Source organism: Drosophila biarmipes, chromosome 3R (assembly GCF_025231255.1).
Source record: "Drosophila biarmipes strain raj3 chromosome 3R, RU_DBia_V1.1, whole genome shotgun sequence".
NCBI classification, from domain to species: domain Eukaryota; kingdom Metazoa; phylum Arthropoda; class Insecta; order Diptera; family Drosophilidae; genus Drosophila; species Drosophila biarmipes.
In genome coordinates, this window is record NC_066616.1 from 22,328,176 (window position 1) to 22,349,816 (window position 21,641).

General features: G+C 39.7%; 4 protein-coding genes and 2 long non-coding RNA genes across 9 annotated transcripts; 2 read left to right on the forward strand and 4 right to left on the reverse strand.

Moving 5' to 3' along the window:
• Positions 1–115: 115 nt before the first annotated feature.
• Positions 116–2,112, reverse strand: LOC108025979 (uncharacterized). Its single transcript, XM_017096672.3, has one exon. It carries the CDS (start codon positions 2,044–2,046, stop codon positions 514–516), a length of 1,533 nt encoding a protein of 510 aa, XP_016952161.2. The 5' UTR covers positions 2,047–2,112; the 3' UTR covers positions 116–513.
• A 362-nt stretch (positions 2,113–2,474) lies between these two features.
• On the reverse strand, positions 2,475–4,688 carry LOC108026300 (alpha/beta hydrolase domain-containing protein 17B). Of its 2 annotated transcripts, XM_050888995.1 has the most exons (5): positions 4,596–4,688; positions 3,812–4,480; positions 3,565–3,744; positions 3,371–3,503; positions 2,931–3,079 (listed from the first exon to the last, which is right to left on the reverse strand). In XM_050888995.1, exons 2-5 carry the CDS (start codon positions 4,273–4,275, stop codon positions 2,996–2,998), a joined length of 861 nt encoding a protein of 286 aa, XP_050744952.1. In that variant the 5' UTR covers positions 4,276–4,480; positions 4,596–4,688; the 3' UTR covers positions 2,931–2,995. The 2 variants fall into 2 exon arrangements, with proteins under 2 accessions (XP_043950083.1, XP_050744952.1); XM_044094148.2 differs by having other exon boundaries at positions 2,475–3,079; positions 3,812–4,645.
• Positions 4,689–5,124: 436 nt separating this feature from the next.
• LOC127011574 (uncharacterized) lies at positions 5,125–10,584 on the forward strand. 2 transcript variants are annotated; one of them, XR_007764652.1, is made up of 5 exons: positions 5,125–5,293; positions 5,371–5,608; positions 6,014–6,276; positions 9,856–9,961; positions 10,245–10,584. It is a non-coding gene; the product is annotated as an uncharacterized LOC127011574 (long non-coding RNA). The 2 variants fall into 2 exon arrangements; XR_007764653.1 differs by having other exon boundaries at positions 6,038–6,276.
• On the reverse strand, positions 6,589–7,714 carry LOC108026065 (fork head domain-containing protein FD5). The gene has a single exon (XM_017096760.3). It carries the CDS (start codon positions 7,597–7,599, stop codon positions 6,772–6,774), a length of 828 nt encoding a protein of 275 aa, XP_016952249.1. The 5' UTR covers positions 7,600–7,714; the 3' UTR covers positions 6,589–6,771.
• A 939-nt stretch (positions 10,585–11,523) lies between the features above and the next one.
• LOC127011573 (uncharacterized) lies at positions 11,524–19,654 on the forward strand. Of its 2 annotated transcripts, none has more exons than XR_007764650.1 (4): positions 11,524–11,863; positions 13,720–14,174; positions 15,998–16,128; positions 19,178–19,654. It is a non-coding gene; the product is annotated as an uncharacterized LOC127011573 (long non-coding RNA). The 2 variants fall into 2 exon arrangements; XR_007764651.1 differs by lacking the exon at positions 19,178–19,654 and adding an exon at positions 16,233–16,341.
• LOC108026053 (fork head domain-containing protein FD4) lies at positions 17,629–19,207 on the reverse strand. Its single transcript, XM_017096747.3, has one exon. It carries the CDS (start codon positions 19,048–19,050, stop codon positions 17,935–17,937), a length of 1,116 nt encoding a protein of 371 aa, XP_016952236.1. The 5' UTR covers positions 19,051–19,207; the 3' UTR covers positions 17,629–17,934.
• Positions 19,655–21,641: the final 1,987 nt, after the last annotated feature.

Below are 21,641 nucleotides of genomic sequence, written 5' to 3' on the forward strand. Positions count from 1 at the left end.
GATGTAATGTTCAGTGAAAGTTTTGTTTATTTATACGAAATTTCATCACAACTCAAAGAGCTCCGCCGAAGATATAAAAATCTTTTAAGGAAATACCCCATAGCAAGCCATCATATAATTATTAAATTCTTTACTTAGCTCTTTATAAAGATTTTATTACTAAAAAATGTATTACAACAAATATGTAAATGACAATAAAATGAGGAAAAATACACTATTACACACATATATATGCTTGCGAATGTAGTTAAGCCTAGAACTCAGCCCCATTGTTGGCAGAGCTTTATCGTGTTACTTAATATAAATGCAAAATCACTGTAAAAATTTCAAACTTAAAGTACTACTAAAAATAGTTGTATTACTTTTGTTTATTATTCATATTTAGATTCGATTGATATATAAGACATATATGTTTTTGTTTTTTTCTTTTTATATTTTGTATATTTTCATGACCTATGAATGAGCTATGCAGAGACACTTTAATATCGGCTTTCGGCTTCCTAGCGAATGGGTTTAACAGGTGGTTTCTAAAAGTGGATCAGGCTTATAAGTACTCGTAAAGGGGTTTACATTATTAACAGTTGCGGAATCTTTGGGGACTCGTTTGAGGGAGACGAAGTCTTCAAGGCGGCCTGTACTCTGCACAGCGGCATCTCTACTCACATGGAGTTTATCCGTCCTGTGAGGGCCAACCGCATGAGTCTCACCCACGCCATCCGATGTCGGAATTTTACTAACGTTACGATCGCTGAGAGACATCGAAATGTTCTTCTCTAAAGGCGGTTCACGAATCTGCTCGGACAGTCGACGGATGTTGAGGGGAAGTTCCTCTTTTGATTGAGTCGGAATCGACAAAGAGCTATGTCTAGAATGCAATTTTTCTACTTGAAGCAATGATCTTGCCGTATCGTTTGGACAGAGCAAGTTACTATTATTTTGATATACAGATTTTCTAACATGGTTCGGCAATGGACTGGCAGTCTCCTTGACGTTATCCGGTAAAAAACTAGCAGATTTGCTTTGAATGTTTCCTTTAAGATCGTTAGAAGGTTGGTCGAGCGACCAAATTTTATGCGATGTATTACGATATTGTGGAGAAAATGGTGCAAAAAGCAGACCTGGTTCGTTTAAAAACACTTGATCATCGTCAAGCTCGGTTTTCGAATGCTTCAACTGCGGTTTTTCACATTTCGATTTCTCAGTTCTGGTCGAAACAAGTTTATTGTTTATGGAAGAAAGGGATTTTTCACGATAGATATTTTTTTTGGGAAGCCGCGAAACCTCGACAGTGACATCCGTTTGCCGTTTGACCCAAGGATCGATGTTGTGATGCATGTTTAAATACTTTTCCGCTTTTGGTGACAAGCTGTTCTTAATGTGTGAATTCTTTATCCATGGATCCGAGGGATACACCAAGCAGCCCGTACTCCTATTGTTCGTATCATAAAGAAAGTTTGCTTTATCCATCTCGATGTTGTTTGGGGAAGTCTGCTCCGATTTGCTAATTTTATGGTTAAGCTGGCGATAAAATTGATTGTCTGAATTACTGGAAAGCTGCCTTGTTTTTTGGGTGTCTAGTCGCGGCGATTTGGTGATTTCGCTTTCGTCGGAAATAATGATGGCCTGTTGAAAACCACTCTTATGCAATGTCAGTCTCGGGGACAGGGCTCTTTTATCCTTTCCAATCGAACTTTTCAATTGCAAGCACCCCTGGATTGAATTATCTAATGCGTTTTTCTCCGTCGGTATAGAAGGTTTAGGGTCTTTGAATTTACTAATGGTAGCCAGCTTGCTGCCAGTATCTGAATTTAATTTCATTTTGATTTCGTCGTTCGTTTCCGAATCAGACCCATTGGATTTGTGGGCTTTCTCACAGTTGCATATGATGGTTGATGAAATGGATAAGACGTTTTGACTGTCCTTAAGAGATCTGTTAGATGCCACTCTTTTTATACTATCGGTGTCGATTTGCTGAGACACTTTGTTATTTAGATATCGACCGGAAAGTTGGGTATGCTGGCTATTTAGATATAAGTTAGCATTCATTGGTGAATGTGGAGAGAGTACTGGAAGTGTTGGAGCAATATTTGGTTGTTTTAATCGAGAGACAAAGAAGCCATTTGACTTCGTATCGGTTAATGGTGGGTCGTCTTTCCTATTTTGTTTGTTATTTCTGTTTCCGCACGATTTGCTTGACAACTCCCTGGTCGGGAGCTGTGGTGAGAAGGGTTGGGCTTTTGAGAACGAGCCCGACTGTTTTTGCTAAAGAAACTTCTGCTCGAGAGCTTTATTGGAACTCTGGCTGGAATTTGAGGCACCTGTAAGAAGACCGAACACACTCATTAGATACACACTCAAGTAACCAAAACACAATTAGAGAAAAAAGTTTTAATGAATCGTAAAAATAGTTTTTTTGTGAAAAAGCAAAAAAGCCAAATTATAAAGTGTTTCAAGATTGTAGCAATAGAAGACGGTTCACACTCAAAGTATCAAAAAATTGCTTTATTCAAACTTTTTGTCCTTACATATTAAAACCATGTTACTGAAGCGTATTGCTAAAAGTTCATTTTTGAACCCAATTTGGTTATTTGATTGATTGTTCTACCAGTATTATTAGTTATTAGATGATATGACCTATGCTTATTCAATTAATACGGGGACCAGGATCACAATGCTGTAAATATGGGGATCGTGGTGCAATACTCCTGACAACTAGTTAAATATAATCTTTTTAAAATGCAATTCTCGAATGTATTAATGTGAGCTAGATAAATAATTACATTGCCATATTTATGATCTATTACAAACCATCGTTTTCATTCCGTTTGTTATTTGTTTCCACATTTTTTTTACTTGCTTCGCTTCCTGCGGCGGCGGCAGGATTCGGATTCGGGTGTTTTGAACTTAGGGACGCACTACCTGCAGCTGGGTTTGAATTGGATACAACACCCGATGTAGTGTCACTAACGCCGCCGTCGACATTATTCTTTAATTGTCATTTGACGAGTTCCACCGAAAGAAACTTGCGCAGTCGCTCGTAATAATGTGGATGCAGCTCAACATCATTGTGCCCGGCACCCTGAAAATAATGTTTACTATAAATTTGAGATATAAACAGAATTTTAAGTCACAATAATAAATATTAAATGCGATATAAGATTATACTATTGCAGTGATGCGATCCCATTGTTATTTTCTATGTTTATGAAAAGCTTTGAGCTCGATGCGAGACACACAATCGATTTCAGTGGAAATGCCAGACTATTATAATTAATAACAATCATTATTCCGGTTACAGAGCTGACTAACGAATGCAGTAACCTGCTCTAAGCAGGTAATCAATCAAAAACAGATAAATACAGGTAATTACCTCCACCCAAAACGGCTCGACAGTCTTAGGACACCGCTCGTAGATTCCGATGCCATGGGAGAAGTCGATGACCTCGTCGTCGGTGCCGTGGATAACCAGAACGGGAGCCTTCACCTTAGCCACCTTATCAATGCTGCACGGAAATCCGATAAGATCAGAATTGGGGGTGATCGCAAATTAACGAGTTAACTTACCTGGGAAATGCGTCGAAGAACCAGGTTCTCTTTGTGTTGCGAAAAACGACCCTCAGACCGGACATCAGTGGCGAGTGGAGTATTACGGCGCCGACTTCGTGACGCGATGCCAGGTCCACAGTGGGCACAGTGCCAATGCTCTGGCCATACAAGATGATTGTCTCCGGGCTGATGTTGAATCTGGGTTTTACCAAGCATCAAAGGGTTAGATGAGCGGAATCCAGGAGGTAATCCATGTACTGCTCACCTGGTTCTCATCGCCTGCCAGGCTGCCTCTATGTCCGCATACAGATTCTTCTCCGAGGGCTTGCCGCCACTCATCCCATAGCCGGAGTAGTCGTAGCCGAAGATGTTGCAATTGATCTGGGAGCCCAGGGTCAGGTAGAAGCTGCTCATCTGGCCGAGGTCGACGGCATTCCCGTGGGAGAAGAGCAGCGTGTACTTGGCGTTCTTGCTGCACCTGACATAGATGCAGGTGATCAGGTTGCCACGCGAGGTGCGTGTGAAGAAGGCCTCCACCTTGGACTTCTCCCGCTCCGAATACTGCCACTCAGCGCGGTCGAACAGCTGCAGGTTGTAGCGAATGTTGGTGTCGTCCGCCGGAGTCAGTTTGTATGTGGGTTCCGGTGGCTGGAAGGCCAGCTTGGCCGCAATGGGGCCCGGACATGGGGGGCAGCAGAACATGCAACAGAGCTCGCTGATACTGAACATGCTCGCTCCGTGGCTGGCTCGAGTGGTATAATGCCTCTACGGAATGCTAACGATTTCTTGATTTCTCCTCTACACTGCACGATTACCATCGACCACTAACACCATCAACAAAGGACTAACGGATTTTGGGCTCAGACTTCGGGTCGGGGCTGCTCGCGTCTACAGCTCATCTATCCGTGTGCGCGCAACTTGTCGACGGGGCGGGCTAGGCGACGGGGCGACGAGACAAACATAACATTTTGCGTTCGCACACAAGATCCAACATAATCGAACGGAACGTTTAATGGCTAAATTGTCTTGCTGAAATTTGGTACACTCACATTTACAAAATGGCAATGTAGATAGGCAAACAACCACAAAGAAGTAAGGTGGCTAAAACGCCCTAAAAAACAACGGCACTTTCGGTATTTTCAGTGTGGCCGCGTGCGGGCGAGTAAGGAATGCCGCGAACTTTACCCTCAGGGAACGGAATGAAATCGGAACACGAGGCACAAGTTCTACCTCTACCTCTTTAATACCTCAATTAAACTGTTGCCATTATTTTCGAAAAATTTCTGTTTATGTTTCTTTAGAAAAAAAAACAATTTAGAGCTTTTATAATAAATAGTTGTTAAGAAAAACGTAATTATAATTAAAACTAAAGGTGTCATTAATGCAAAGTTCTTAAATAACAGAATATTTGTTTGTCAAAGCTGAAATTGTATTCAAGCTGTTTTTAAATCTGAAAAATAATAAGGGAACTAATATTATGATGATCCTTCAAACGGAAACGAGCAGAACCGGCACAATTAGTTTTAATTGCCTATCGACTTTCGATATGCCAAAAAAGTGTCCCTGAAATCGCGACGATCGGAATTCGGTAGTGGCTGTGAAATTTATGACCAATTGTTGGCTTTATGTTTGTTTTTAAAGTTGTTTGTTGCTGCGGACCAATTCACAGAATGCGGATTAACAAAAAGGATCTTAACTTCATCGGAATTTGTGTAATAATCTGTACTACAAAGCTTCCAGAACCCGAGTAAGAACCGTTAAACATACATACATATGTACAAAACATACATATACACATGTAAGGATTCCTTTATTTTTTTATAGATAATTTGAATCAATAAAAACTTGGGAAAAGGAGTTGGCGTTCAACATTTATACGGGTCGGCCAAAGAAATCTTCAGCAAGCTTTCTGGTTTTAAGAAAGCTAGTATCGCATCCTGAAACAATAAGACACTTCGCTGACTTGATGGAATTCACCTTACATTGAGTAAAACTCAGGTTCCTAAGGAACCCTTGGTTTCACATTACACAATGTCGGATTTCTGCGTGCAGGAAGAGATATGTAAGTAACTTACCATAAAATTCGAGTACCTTGTTTCGGAGGCCCTTTCTAAGCCATCCCGGATCAGAAAACCCTTTCCATCAAAAACATTAGAAATATTGATATTTCTTAGACATCCAAATGAATTTTGCATAAAGACTTAGATTCAACGAAAATATTCGTATGTATAAAAAAGTTAATATCTAATTAAAAGACTATTTATTAATATTATCCCTTCTATTGAGAGAAGATTTCTCTAAATTAGTTTACTAATGATACCATTTAACTGCTCAAATAAGTTATCTTACCTTGGATAATAATATGTATTTTATTTTTGATTTAATATTCTAGTCTAGGTTTCATGATTCTTTTTTACTATTTTTTTAATAATTTATTAACACGTCAAATAATCATACCCTTTGCTAGGGTATTTCTACATTCTATTTACAGGTCTAACTCTCCTTTCTTGTAAGACATAACAAACTAGCTTCCTCGTCGTATCGACCGATAGCCCCGCTTTTCCTTCCTCTGGATGTGTATTTTACTATGTGTGCGGATGGTAACGAGAGCGAAGTGTTCCAACTAGGGTGGAAGTCAAACATATGTAAGGATGATTGACAGCTAATGGAAACAAATGCAACTCGACTACGTGTGTGCATGTGTGAGATGCAAATGATTTGCAAAACAAGGTAGGAAGGCAAGTTAACCATTGCGGACCTATTTTCGACCTGTAATCGAATTAATCGAGGTCTATTTATGTATTTACAACCTGTAGTTTGTTTTCGAGCTATAATTACCTAAGGAGGCAACAATAGCTTAGACGTTAGGCATACCATGTGGAAGGTAGGGAGCTGCAAAATGCACAGCGTTTAGCTTCACGACTGAAATAATTACTATTCTTTTTCACACATTCCTTTGACGGCAACCTAAAATAGTAGAGCTACGCCAAATGCAATACGGAATACGTCAGCTTGACAGCCAAACTCAAACAAACATTTCATACAGTATGGGCAGTTCTTTATTGACTTTAGAGATCTTCTAAATTCAACTGGTTACAATACAGTTTTGTTTAAATAAAATGAGTACACAAGTAAATAACATAAAACTATAATAATAGGACCACTAATGAGTATGTTTAGATACATATATGTAGCAATATTTAACTCTACGGATAACTATAACTTTCAGAAAACCGGCAAGGGGTCGTTATGAAAGAGCGGCGGTGTTTTCTGGTAGCAAGGTATATTGCCAAACTGGCTGTTGTACAGAAAACTCGGAAAGTACATGTGATACTGCGCGGCGAGTTCGTTAAAATTAAATGGCAAATTGAGCGGCGGCTTTGGCAACGCGTCGGCTTCTGGAACCCCGTAATCCATGGCCACTGGGCCCTCACTGGCCGTACTTGTGGGATCCGGAGCTATCAGACTCTCGATGGTGAAGGCACGCTTTGGTCGCACCGGAAGTTGAGTTGAGGTCGACGGAAGGATCGGCGGAATGCCCTTAAAGGGTGACATTTGAGCAGCAGATGGACTTCCGAGATCGTAGCTGCTGGGCATACGACCATTCCGCGACGGATCGGCAAAGGCCATCTGCGTTAGCTGGTCGTCCAGATAATGGGACACCATCTCCGTGTTGGCGGCGGCAAATTTCCAATTTGATATATCCTTTTCGAGCTGCTTGACACGGAAACGCTTTCGCCTCCGCAGCAGGCTTCCGTTTTCGAACATATCGAAGGCCATGGGATGGAGCGTCCAATATGATCCCTTGCCCGCCTTCGTCACATTCCTGGGCACTTTGATAAAGCAATCGTTGAAACTCAGATTGTGCCGCAATGAGTTTTGCCATTTCTGCGTGTTCTTCCGGTAATAGGGGAACTGCTCCATAATAAATCGATATATCTCACTGAGCGGCAGCAGTCTTTGCGGCGAGTGTATAATGGCCATGGCCGTTAACGATATGTACGAGTATGGGGGCTTCTGATCACCGTAGGTCATTTTCAATGGGCGTGGCATTGCAAAGTCGTTTAAAATTTCACACAATCAGTCCGTCGTCGTCCGCACACAATTCCCTTTTCAGTACTCAGAGCGATGTTTTCTCGGCGGCAGCAGCGTTAAGACTAATACGAGGGGCAGCAAAACTTCATGTTTTATGGAACTGGCAGCTCGAGAAGAGCAAGACCGGATCGGAGAGCTGAGCTCTCTCGCATACATACCCATGCCGGGTGGCTACCCGGTGGTATGTCCAGTATTCCGAGGGAGAAGGCAGTCGGTCCGGTCTGGCATTGTTGCCCAAAAACAGGTAATACGATCTGGTCGTCCTTGTCTGCACTGTGCACCAATGGGAAGCGAAGGTGTTGTTTACGGCGAATTTCCGAATGGGTTGCTCAGGGAGTGCGGACCAATCGGCGGGCCCGCGATTACCCATACACTTTATGAGGCTCAACACCAGGAGCGTGGCGGAAAAGCGTTTTGTCCCAGCGACAAGGCAACGGGCAAACGAGGCCCCATTTTTTCCCTTCGCCATTTTCAATTTTCAGTGAGAGATAGTGCATGCGTGCTGCAAAAGCACAATTGCACAGGGGAAAGCCCTTGATTTGCAAGCTTTTGTCAATACCTGTTTATTTTATATGAATTGTGGGCGTGCCAGAACATGAAATAATAAAGGAAACGCTCGTATTTCACTTCCCATCGCATTATTCCCCTTCATAAAATGATTTAAATTGTTTTGGCTTTTGCATGAAATTGAAAAATAAATTATGAGCTCCAGCCGTATTTGCCTTATGGAATATGTACGTTGACCATCTTAGGTTAAGCATATCAGTAGGAACGAATTAAGGTGATTTAGGCAAGAACCAAGTACTTAGAGATACAGTACATTTTTTATGCATCCAATAGTTTTACACTTTGTAATTAAAAATTTGGTTCAGGCGGCTATAAATTAACGTAAAATAGGTTTTAAAATTTAAAACGAATTTTATTATATATTTTTTTAAATCAACATGTAAATAATTTACTTGCCAAAAATTAAAAATTAGTTTTTTTTTGTCCACAAACATATGGTATGGTTTAAACAAAAGCCACACAACTTCGAGGAAGTATATTTTAGTATTCTACAATAAAAATTAAAATAGGTGTTGTTTAATGGTATTTTATAATTGGTACACTTCCAATTGCATTTTATCTTTTTGCTTGCACATGAGAAAAGAGTTTTAAGCATATTTATGTTCCAAATTAAGCTTGTTTTTCATACAAATTACATTTTACCTAATCGGTTTCAATTTAAACATTAGTCTCTTGTCATATTTAGAGAGTTACTATTATTTGTCCAAATTTAGAGGGATCCCAATTACTGACTTTTAATCGTATTGTTTAATAATGTAGTTTTACCATAAACGTACAATGTAACACAAAAGCATCTCTATTTATGATACTGAATGCGCTTCTAATTTTTTTTTATTTAAAAAACTTAAACCATAAAAATGACTTCACATACCTCACTTGTTTAATGCTATCAAAAATTGAGCTTAAATATTTTTTATCATTAGTTAAAGAAATAATGACTTTTAGAATCAACCGTTTTTTTTTTAAATTTTTTATTGCTATTGTAAAAGTGATATAATAAAGATTTTTGATATTGTTTTTTTTTGTTTTTTGTTATAATGTTCATGCTAATGTTAATTTCACATAATTTGGACGACACTTCCATAAATAATATATTTTTATACAATCTTTATATATACATATGTTTGCTGTTTTAATCATTTAAAAAACAAATCAGCAGTCTTTTAAGTTTGATAATTACCCTTAATTATTTTCGATTTTAATGTACTATATTCACTTTTTCTTCTCACTTACTATGTTAACTAGTAAAATAGAAGTTTGTACCTTGTCCATAGCGAGTATTATTTGTAAAAAAAAAAACACAATAAGAAAATAACTCACAAGCGGTGCGCTACTAACTCAAAGATCCCGACAGACTGCTAACGAGATAATAGAGGTGTGTGCATAAAGTAGAACGATATCTTTCTTTCTTTTTTTTCTTCTCGTTGAGTATTATGAGCCTAGTTGATATCTAGTTTCTTAGGCTGACAGCAGCGTTTAATGTATGTACATGTTAATTAGGTTTAATTAATATAACCTATTATTTTTGGTTATTCTTTATAAGCATAAGGAATACAAAAATATTAACAAAATACTTGAAATAATATTTTAAAAAATTGTTTATACATTTCAAATATTATTAATATTAATTCATTATCCCAATTTTAGGCCGGAAATGGGCGTCTCATAAACGGGAAAAAAAGAATGCCAAATTGGACAGCATATCTGACAGCAGGAAAATCCGAATAAACATTATTCCACAAACTTAAGAATGGTAATAATGTGTAATGACTTTTTATTGATCTTCAGTGTGATGCAGTGGTGAAAATTTGAAATAAACACGATCTTTGCGGTCTTTTTAGTGTCAAAGATGCCAGCATTCGAGCCGACAGCAGATGGCCAAGATCGGCCGTTAAAGCCGAGTGAAAAAAGTGTTCCCGGCCATCAAGGCAGAGCTGTTGAAATTGCTGTGTGTGTAAAGCCTTTCAGTCAAAACAACTACTCAGTAATCACCAATCGATAAGTTTTTCTCATCTTTTCCTGTCGACTCTTTTTAGCACACCGAAATTCGCAGCGCTGAGATGAAAGCTGTTCGACCCATAAACTAAATCAATTTAGTTATTTCCGTCCTACGGCTGCTCGCCTTGTTAAGGAAGATTAGCCTGGATGAGGATCAAAAGAGGCGTCGTAGAGAGTCGAACCCCATACGATTTCATATACATGGCAATGTTGTTTTAACACCTTGAGCTGCGCTCGAAATGAAATATTTTCCGGTGGTATGTATGCAAGTAGAGGCGTATAATTCCCACCAAATGTTTCAGGCGTCCAAATAACATATTTAGCCATATTATATCGATTTAAAACACTGCGTTCGAGTGTGTTCCGAAACGGTGCCGAGCGAAGACAAGATCTCTGTTGGTGTCGGGATAATAACCGTCAGTATTTATTTTTCCTATGTGTTGGGGATTTGTCTGCTTTGTATTGCTTTATACTCGTAAGAAATAAATGTTTGAACACAACAGGCCGCCAATTTATTGAAGGCTAACACACTAATTTGAGGAGTTGAGTTGTGTTTACCCCGAGGATGTATGCTTGTATCCCGTATGTACGTTTATGCGAACGAATCTTCCCGACAAAGCTTAAGTGCAGTGTTCATGCTTCTACCTGCAATATAAGAAAGCTAAGGAATCCTGCCCCGTTGGAATTTTGCTGGCATAAAGTGTAGCCTAAGATTCACCGCGGCTAATTTATTTTATTGGCCAAATAAATATTTTATGTGGACAGTATAATAGTATAGATCTAGGTAAAATGAACCCAAAGCATATTTTAACATTGTTCTGCATTTTTATGTTAACTGGGGGAAAAATGTAGGATTCATTATCTTCCTTTTTTTTTAATTATATTATAATACACCATTTTGTTGTATTAAATAATTATGATGTTATATACTTTTTTATATAATGTGATGGTAATGGTTCTTTAGAAACCATATAAGTTGGTGTTGAAACTACTATTAATTCGCATTAGAGAGCATAAAAAGCTAACTCATAAATTATATAAGAAATTATTTCCCTAAAAACCTATAAACTAATGATATTATAGACAGTTTTTATTCCCAGATACCGCTTGCAAAAAGAAGATTCTGAGGATAGTGCACCCAGCCGCCCAGAGGCGGATTTCCTACTGCCCCTATTAAATGGGCAGCGGTCGGCTCAATCGTTAGTGTCGACGAGGTGAGAATGAACATCGTCAGCTCCTTCGCCTGGCTTATATCATTCACACAACACCCATCGCTGCGAATTTAAATCATAACCTTATTCATGACAGAGGGGCCGCCTGGCCCGGGATTCTGGAGCCCGGCCACTGGGCTGGATGTGGGTAAATGATTAGGCCGCCTGGCAGGCCAGAGATTCCTGATTCCCGATGCCCCGATTCCTGCTGGCTTCCTCCGTCGAAGAAGCGCTGAATCGAAATCAAATTAAACTCGGTGGTGTTTCTCCCAGTTGCGTGTGTGTGTTTCCCGATGGACTGCGGAGTGGAGTGGTGTGGAGTGGACCACTGGACGACTGGACGATGAAGGAGGAGGAACGCATTGTATATTTTGCAATTTGAACAGCCGCTAGTTGCCGGTACACAGACGTTTATAATTCGCAAAGGTGTGCGTGGTGGTGGTGTGGTAAGTATAATAAGAGGTGTGCTCAGACATCAGGCTAACAAACAGGCCGCGCACAAGCAGCCACAGTAAAAATCACTTCGATGGAAGCCATAATGGCCCGGGCTCGAGCTCCTTTCTACGAACCGAGAAACTGAGATCTGACTACCAATTTAAAAATGCCGCTTTTGACTTGCGAGACAGAGTGGCGGTGCGGTGTTCTGTATTCTCCCTCGGCCGGCCGTCTTTTGGGTCGGTCTTTCTTTCCTTTGGCCGGTCTGCCGGTCGGTCGGTCGGTCGATCAAGAAATACCTTTAGATGGTGATGGTGCGATGGTAGGTTGGTGCTTTTCGCACAGTTCGTGCTTAAATACAAAGTAAGCTGTTAGAACCATTTGCTTTTCGGCTCTGAACACCTCTGGCTGCGATTTAGTTAATATCATTTTATAATAACCCATTATGTAGCCCATGGTATTTGGGCTTCCAAGCGAGAAAGTCCTGTCATCGGAGCTTAAATTTTAATCGATCCACTGTGTGGTGCGGCATCTGCTATCTAACATCACCAATTATTCGCCTAGTTCATTATCGTGCAAGCACTAGAGGGTATCCCCGAATTGGTCAGCACTCTCCGTGCCACTTAAAAACCCTTTTCAATTTTTTAAGTATAAATATGGTTAATCAGCATCAACACCCGAGTCGAGCTCTCGAGTGCAAACTAGTCTGTGTGTGAAACTAGTTTTCGGTGTTGAAGCTACTTAGCCGATGCTTTGCCCACTCAACTCGTGTGTTTTGCTCCACTGACGGATAAGTCGGTGCCGCAGGGGAGAGATACTTCAACATATGCCTGCACCGAGGCCCAGCCGTCGAGCTGATCGATCGCATGGGAATTTCAGACGATCAAAGCGGGCTCGGGACTGCTCTAATAAAGTCAGATAAAGCCTACTTTATGCATTTTCATCATGCCGCATCGGTTTGTCTAGGGGAAACGTTGCCTATTGTTAGAGCTTTTGGGCAGTTTAACAAATTTAGCTGTTAACTTCTTGGTTAAAACTATTTTTCATGCGCTCTAACTAGTTATGACCATGTTTTCCATATTCCTTAGCCACTCAACCCACACTCAGTGCAATTTACATTTATTTTCTGAATTTTTTTATTAAGCGTAGCCGCCGAGAAGTTGCCATGAAACGTTTTATTCGTGCAAAACAATTGATTGCATAATAATTCAAGCTCGTACAAATAAGTCTGCTGTTTGTAACTCTTTATAAAAAATAGCAAATAATGCCACAGCCAAATTACCCCAATCAAGTGGACACGTGACACTTGTGGTAATCATAAGTACAATAGCGATGGGCCGAGTTGCCCAAGTGCTATTGCGGCTCATTAGCTTTCGATGGCAAGTGGGTGCGATAAAACCAATCCTGTCCTCTTCGGTGGGCACAGGATTCTTGGGAAAACCGAAAGGCATCCCCAACGGAAGGCGTTCAGCATCCCCTAGCGTAAACACCACAGTCATTTTGTTAATGCTGGCCTACTGCACCATGACGATCCTTTTAGGAAGTGATGTTTTACGCTCGGTGTTGATTTATTGTATCATTACTGTTTATGAGTTCGTGCCCCTTTTTCGGGGGGACTGCGATGACTGCGCAGTATTTGTATACTCGTTTAATGAAATCAAAATTAGTTCTAATAAATTTTATATTTTCGTGAATTTTCCATGTTACTCAAAGATTTAAAAAGCCAATACTTAAGCGGTCTAAATCGTTTATACGGATAAACCTTGCCTATGAGAAAGTCCATAACGTCTGGGGCAACCCAGAAAATCATTCCTTTTGAAGTCCCATGCGCTCTCTTATAATTATGCCTTTACCCCTTTATTTACAGAAACAAATTAATATCCGCTTAACTGCTACAAATATCATTAGGCATCTTGTGCACACAAAAACACACGTAAGACCACTAATTTGAATCGGCCGAAATACAGATGGGCTCGTGACAAAGTACCGATTACTATTCGTTCCGATCACTCTAAGTATTCACAACCTTTGAAATCCGTCTTTGATGTGCCGGCAATAACAAAAAACATGATGGTTTTGTTAATGGATTTCTATAAAGGCTTCCGACTGTTAAAAGACCCGACTGGAGGAGAACACCCGTGGCGATAATTTAAAGCCACTGTCTAAGCCAGCATACCTTTCCATACCCTTGCGTGGGGTATGGTAGTTTTGACCAACTGACTGCAATCGGCATAGGAAAGCCGTCTCGACTCTGGGAGGCTTATATCTCGTTCCGAACTAGCTTCGGGGGATCCTCTTCCAATTTCAATTGGTCAAATTCAGGTGAGTACGTTGACTTCTTTATGAACATGTTTCCTTGTATTTTTGGTTGCATCAAAAACACCAAAATAACCGTTCTTCGTAGCCAGAAAAATTTAGGATATAGTTGAAGTATATTCCACTTGTGGCAGATATTTTGTTAAGCCAGTTAGGTGTGTTTATAAACAGCATAAGTATCCATATATATATGTATAAAAGTGGCTCTGAAAGCAAATTAAGTGTATCGAATTTTATGATTTTAACACAGACCCTTCATCCTACCTGTAATTTTATTCTTTGCTCTGATCTCTTAAAGCTGCTTTCAAAAAGCTTTTAGGGGCCTGAGCGATTATGCAAATGAATCTGGCTTGGCCCCAAACCACAAAGGATTATGAATACCACTTTCGATTTACTATAGAGTAAACAACCGATTGGAAACCTTCAGCCAGTGGGAGGACCATTGACTTTAGAAAATTATATAGAGAAATATAGATCTATGAGATACCTATTATTATTCTCTGTTGGAAAATATGTTTCCAGCCAGATATCATCTTATCGGCAATTATCTTATTAATATTATGTTTAGTTTTTATATAATACTACTTTTTACATTTCTCTACTATTGATAATTTGGATTCATAAAAACTTCCTGATGTTTGAAAGCAGTAGGAGGAGTGGCCTCCATTAAAATAATATTATTCATAGCTCTTTGTTTTTATACCATAAACAATAATAATTTGTTTTCTATAAAAAAAAAATATTGGTTGACTTGCCAGTATTTGTTATTTTATCTTTTGATAGGTAATAATACACATTTTAAAAATTAATGATACTGTAGGTTGATATCGTGTACTTACTGAAGATTTAACTCTTTAAGCTGGGAAGACTTGTAGTTTTTAATTGTTTTTTGTTTTTATTTCAAATCAATTTTTTATTAGAAAATCCAATTCGTAATAATTTAATATTTCTCCATATAAAATGTGATTAAGATGCATTTCTGCAATTAACAACATACCAATTTAATATTTTAAAAGAAGTTAGCTGAGCTTTCCACTTATTCTGAAGTAAAATGGAAGTAAGGTTCACTAACCAATTACTACTATTTATTTAAAGTGTTCAAATATTTTTAATTTCACGGTGAGTATTTGGGTAAACAATAATGACAGAACCCAGAAGTCATTTATTACAATGAAGCACATTGTTAGGTTTGTAAGTAATTATTACAGCATAATTCTTCTCGCAGCTGGAGTTGAAAGTAAAGATTGGACTGCGCCTTTTATGTTGCCGCTAATATTCCGTTTCTACTAATTTGACTAAAGCAAATATAATTAAATCGGGTAAAACCGCTGGTTTGTGTTTTCCGACGGGCCGGTACCATCATAAATAATTTTCGTTTAATGAAAAATGATATTGTACATGAACTCATAGAGTGAAGGGGTATGCAGATGACATGATTTTATTTCAAAACATTCAAAAAAGGCGCATCTCTCCGAACAAAAAATTTAGCTCGACTGTGCCCTTTTTATTGGGCTACAAATTATTTCTTTGATAAATAAATGTATTACTGTGAGGACATTATTCTTACGAAATAAATACTGTAGCAATATACTTATTTAAAGTGATGTATCCAACAAAGGACCCTCTTCAAAATCTTCAATTTTAATCCAAATGTTAAACGGAAAATAATAAAAATTCCAATAGATGGAATTAAAAAGTCTACTTTTTAACAATTCCATGCTCTGATCCTTCCTAAAAACCGCATTAGTATGCTAAAAAGATTACAATTTTTAACTTTAAAAAATTATAGAACTAATTGTTTCCGTCTTTTTCTTCGAATACTTTTGCAGGACAATCCACTTCAATATCTGCCTACTTTTGTTATAACCAAGAGATACAGGTAAACGAGTGTCGAATGCAAGAACGACTAGAAGGATTGCTAATAAGAGGGCACCGCAGTATTAAACGGCTCCAAGCGATTGTACGTATGTATTTATGGCCAAATAACTCAGCTGTTGTATTCATTAAGCCTTGTTCTCTTCTCTCCTTATTATTATTGCTCCCTTTATGTTAATAACCCGAAAGTGTTTTAAATTTCACGCGTCTTGCTTGTTAAATACGGACATGTGTTTATTGCAACAAAAAAGGAAGGACCGACGCGATCCGAAAAATGGAAATGGTTATGTGGTGATATTTCTAAAAAATTAGGGTGATCGCTCAGTTATTAGAGACTATTAAGGGAGTTTCAGTAAGTGGAAAAGGACACTCGGGCAAGAACGCAGTCATCCTTCGGCAACGATTAAATTCGTTGATATTTGAATATGGCACCTCGTTTAATTGCATATGAGTTATTAATTATCTACATCTTTAATTGGTTCAAATTTTTTAAAATAAATGTTGTATTATTTTTAATGTTTTTGAAAAAGCTAAAACCGGGGGTTCTAAACTTAAAAACCTAGTGTTTTAGGGAATCTACTTTTCATTTAATAAATTATACCTCATCAAGAAAATCGTTTCATTTTAGTACAGAGCTAAATTTAGGTAGAAGGTAGTTTTTATGAAAATATTATTAAAGCAATGTGCGTGCTTAACAAATAATTTCATATATAATCCCGTATTTGTACCATGATAGTCATTTTTGGCCTTGAGGCCGAATCAATCCTTTTTAATCAAGCTAAGCAACTTCTAAAGTCTTTTTTAAATTCATTTTTACCTAAATGAGTTGGTTTACAAATATTTTGAATCTATTGCAAATCTTTCTTTTGGTAAATTGGTTTGATTTTATGATAAAATATTAGTTAAGGAAACCAACTATCATTCATAAATAGTAGAATTAAAAATCGTATAAATTAAAAGAAGTCAAAAAAGTCTACAAATTCTATACCGTCGGTATATACCGAACCCGTCTCTTGTTCCGTCATATCATTTGAAATATGGAAATTTCAATCACGAAACTTTGTGATATTCAATAAAAGCAATAATGTCAGAATTTTTAAAACATAGAACTGCTTAGGCTCTTTTGAAATTGTTCCTTTCATCTATTTTTTTGTTTACCTTAACGGCAACATTGTAAATATTTTCAAAATCCAAAACTTTATATATGCTGATTGAAGTAAACTTTTAATAATCATCACTAATCACTTTGTTGTTTTAGGAATCAAAACCTAAAACGGAAAAATGTCCTAGAGGAAAAGATAAATTATATTATTTTTTTAAAATATATAAAAAGAGTTTTTTTTTTTAATTCGGTCATCAACAATTTAAAAAATCTTTAAAGGGTCCCAGACAGCTGCATGGCAAAACTCTGATGAAAAAACTAATTTTGGTCATGAGCTCTTATTTTATGCAGAAAACATTAAACAATTTTAGTCTTTGTAGCTTTAAACTAAAAATTAAAGTATTAAAGAGTGATCACTATCCTTTACTTACGCTTGAAATAGCAGTCTTTACCCGATCATATATTTCATAGATTCGAAAACACTTTTTATCAGTTATTTAAAGGTTTATATTCTTCACAAAAGGATCGATTTATGCACTAAGTTCGATACAAATAAAATAAATAATTTACTAGTACGGATATGCAATACAAGCTATTAAAATTTGTATAACAAGCGTTTTATGTACATGCCTTCTACGCCTAAGAGTGTATACCATATGTTTTGGTCCTATTACAATTAACCTTAATTCGAGAGGAACTACGTTTGGATGGATATACAACATACATATATCGTTCATAAATAATGCTATACATAGGTGTGTTCTGTTTCGATTCGAACCGCCTCCTCTACTATATCGTACGCATATCGTTGTCTATTCTATTCTGGACCTCGGGTGCCCGATATTGCTGCGCCGGGGCGACGAGTGTGACATTATTGTAGTATATGTTGTGCATGTTGGCAATGGGCGCCGCCATCATGAAGAGCGGATGCGAGATGGCCAGCTCGTAGGTGGTGGGGCTGCTGGGGATCCCCGAGGCCTGCAGACCGGCCACATTGGCGCCGGTGGCGTAGTGCAGGAACGGCACATGGGCTCCGGCGTTTATCGTGTGCATCGGCGGCAGGGGATCCTCCGTCCGGCTGGATCGGCTGGCGGACAAGTACTCCTCGGACGCGGGCGCGGTCGGAAACCGGCTGATGCCGCTGCACTCCACCACATCGATGTCCACCCGGTCATCTTCGTCGTCCTCGTCCTCCGACGGTTGCTCCGGCTTGTCCGGCGTAATCAGACTCTCTATCGTGAAGGATCGCTTGGGTCGCAGGCTCAGGGGTCCCTCGATGTCGGAACTGGTTAGCGCGGGCAGATTGGACAGACCCATGTCCGAGAGATTCGTGTGATCCGCACTGGACATGGAGCCGGGTGGCATTACGTGCGGCAGGCCCACACCCTGGCCCAGGGAACTGGGCATATGGTTGGTGGTCCTGGGCAGAGGATCCAGCCTCATTGAAGCGCTGTTCATGTCCAGCGGCGACATGTGCGACGCACTGCCTCCGTTCCGGGTGGTGAAGAAGAACCTATTGAGGTTCGCCAGGGCCGTCAGCTCCTCGTTCAGCAGATCCTTGTCGTTCTTGTGCAGCTTGAAGCGCTTTCGCCGCCGCAGCAGACTGCCGTTCTCGAACATATCGAAGGCCTGCGGATGGAGGGCCCAGTAGGCGCCCTTTCCGGGTCTGTCCGGCCGACGGGGCACCTTTATGAAGCAGTCGTTGAAGCTCAGGTTGTGCCTCAGCGAATTCTGCCAGCGCTGGGTGTTCTTGCGGTAGTACGGAAATCGGTCCGTGATAAACTTGTAGATATCGCTGAGCGGCAGCATTTTCTCCGGCGAACTCCAGATGGCCATGGCCGTCAGCGAAATGTACGAATAGGGGGGCTTCTGTTCGCCGTAGGATTCTCGCGAGGGCCTGGGCATTATTACACAATGTTTGCTCTTCTAACACATCACAGTGTTACATATTTGTGTGCTAAGTTTATCTATATATCATATACACAATCCTCGAAAAGCACCTAATAATATTTATTATATTTTTATGTTGCAGAATCCTAAATTAAATGCCTGCACGCGGAGGACGCCGAGCAGTACCGTCGCAGGAGCACAGGAACAGGAACTGGAACTAAACACCCGTGGGGGGCACGGTGGCGATACGACATGACGATGTGATATGGGCCAGATAGCGACGAGAAGCGACGGCAAACAAGATCGCGCCAACTGTCGGCAATAAACTCTGCGCAAGAACTACTACGCTCGTTATAAGCTCCGGCGACGACACTGGCTTTGGCGCTGGCCTGGCACTGGCACTGGCACTGGATGTAAAAAGCACTCTCACTGAGGTTTCCTCTGCCTTCCTGCCGGCTGCCTGCCGCCTGCCCGCCTGGCAAATTACCATCAAAAGCTGAATACGAATACGTGAGTGGTAGTGGCTCTATAGAGGCTATGGGCTTCGAGGGGGCTATAAAGCCCGAGCGAACTTGGGGCGAAGATAGCGATAGAGCGGGAACAAAACAAACGACAACAAACGAAGAACACGGCACACAAAAAATTACTGTTTCAGCAGACTGGCAGACGACGTGCCGGTTATTGTACTAAGTGAGCAATGCCGTCCCCGTCGTAGTCCGTGGTAGTGGTCCCCCTGCCTCGCCGAGCCACGGTCCTCGGTGCTCGGTGCTCGGTCCTCGGTGCTCAGTCCGTACGTACAACCAACCACAGTGAGCAATGCAATCAAAATATAATCACTCACATCATTGCCCCCGTGCTCTCTCCCAATCACCGCGATGCGAACATGCATCATCCCTCCGCCACGGCGAAACTTCAAAGCGGCGAGGAGAGCCAAAGCAAAGAGTCTGAGATTTACTAAACGAATAAACCAGTCTGACCAGACCGCACTACGCCGCTCTGGCGAAGAGCTAATGCCCCGCCGGTGGTTGCGGCGGCTACACTCGCAGAAATCCACCCTGGCCCAGAAAGGGCTTTAAAGTTTTGACGAGGGAGGGAGGTATACCCCTATCCGGCATATGTCTATCCATATACCACGATTAGGACGTATAGCCCAATGTATCCGGGGATATAAAACCATTTTGTGATTAACTCTTTCGGTAGTTTCTATTTTATAAGTATACTTTTTAAATTTCCTAGAAATGTTATTTTACTCAAATTGTTATATATGCTAGCTTGGTTAATGTAATAATCTGAAATAATTGCATATGTATATCCTACATATCCTTTACTTTACTTTAAACCTGTCCAAACCTTTATAATTTATTCTAATTGGTTTATTTACAATTGAAAATAATTTTTGGAACTATTTATATTTTTTTATATAGTACATATTATTCTTAAGACTTTCCTAGATCCCAAATTGGTTTTTAATATTTTATATATCTCAAAATATATATTAGCGTTATTATAATAGATCCTATGTTTTATAAAAAAATTCATGAAACACTTAAAAATTACAAAGTTTTATACGAACCTTTTTCAAAACTAATAGTTTTAAACTATAGTTATAGGATCAACATAAAATAATTTTTCTTTTCTTAACATTTGTTGTCTTTATAATTCGAACTCCAATTAACATTAGTAAAATGGAAAATATATTTAAAAATTCAATTTTTATATATAACTTTCCAAATTACAGTAGAAAAACATTTCTTTCTGTGATCTTTAATAGATTCAACCCACATGATTTCTTTTCGTGTATCAGGGGAGTATCTCGTCGGTTTTATTTAGCTTTTCCTTGCCGTCGCCCCAGCCCATGCCGTTGCCGCCTGCTCCGCTCTGCTCCGCTCCGGACAAAAGAGCAGCCGCCCCGGCAGCTGGTTCTGGCCATGGCTGGGACTCTGGCCGCGACTGGGACTCTGGCTAACGGCCCAATGCGAGAGAGGTGTTGAAAAAGAAAATTACAACCACTTTGCCGATTTACTGATTTTACGTTTTCATAATCTTGTTAGTTAATTTGCCTGCTTGGGACTCGGCCATGATTCCACAGAACGTAAAAGCCAAAGCACATTGCCACCGCATTCGGCGAACGTGTGGGTTTGGGCCTGTGTTTTCTGTGTTTTGGTATGGGCCGCGGCTTGGGTTTCGACTTGGTCTTGGGCTTGAGCTTGGGCTGCACCGCGATTCCGCGAGACTCGATTTAACACTAGGATGGATAATTGTCTTTAATAGTGCGCCTGATAGACCAGCAAATCGCAATCCCCGGTATGGGTGTATTAAATCGCATTAGCTATTAATGAGTCTGCATTCTTCCCATTTTCCGAGTGTGAATTAATGATATCTGGGTAGCGCGAAAACAAATGAGTGGTTAAGCAGTAGTACGAATTGCTTAGGGGTATAATTGAATTTTAATCACTTGAATTGTTCATGGGTTAGGCTTATTTTCATTTGGGTGCCTTATGTGGCATATACTTTTATCTTTCAAAAATTATATACTACTTTAAAACTAATAAATGCTACTATTCCTTAATACTATGCTGTATTATTTATTACTTAATAACATAATA

What these genes read in the sequence shown, in the direction of transcription:
- LOC108026065 (XM_017096760.3), bottom strand. Translation starts at nt 7,599, where the DNA reads ATGCCACGCCCATTGAAAATGACCTACGGTGATCAGAAGCCCCCATAC.
- LOC108026300 (XM_044094148.2), bottom strand. Translation starts at nt 4,275, where the DNA reads ATGTTCAGTATCAGCGAGCTCTGTTGCATGTTCTGCTGCCCCCCATGT. An exon ending in TTCTTCGACGCATTTCCCAG is followed by an intron (nt 3,504 to 3,564) that starts GTAAGTTAACTC and finishes ATTTCCGTGCAG; the next exon opens with CATTGATAAGGTGGCTAAGG. An exon ending in TCGAGCCGTTTTGGGTGGAG is followed by an intron (nt 3,080 to 3,370) that starts GTAATTACCTGT and finishes CATTATTTTCAG; the next exon opens with GGTGCCGGGCACAATGATGT.
- LOC108025979 (XM_017096672.3), bottom strand. Translation starts at nt 2,046, where the DNA reads ATGAATGCTAACTTATATCTAAATAGCCAGCATACCCAACTTTCCGGT.
- LOC108026053 (XM_017096747.3), bottom strand. Translation starts at nt 19,050, where the DNA reads ATGCCCAGGCCCTCGCGAGAATCCTACGGCGAACAGAAGCCCCCCTAT.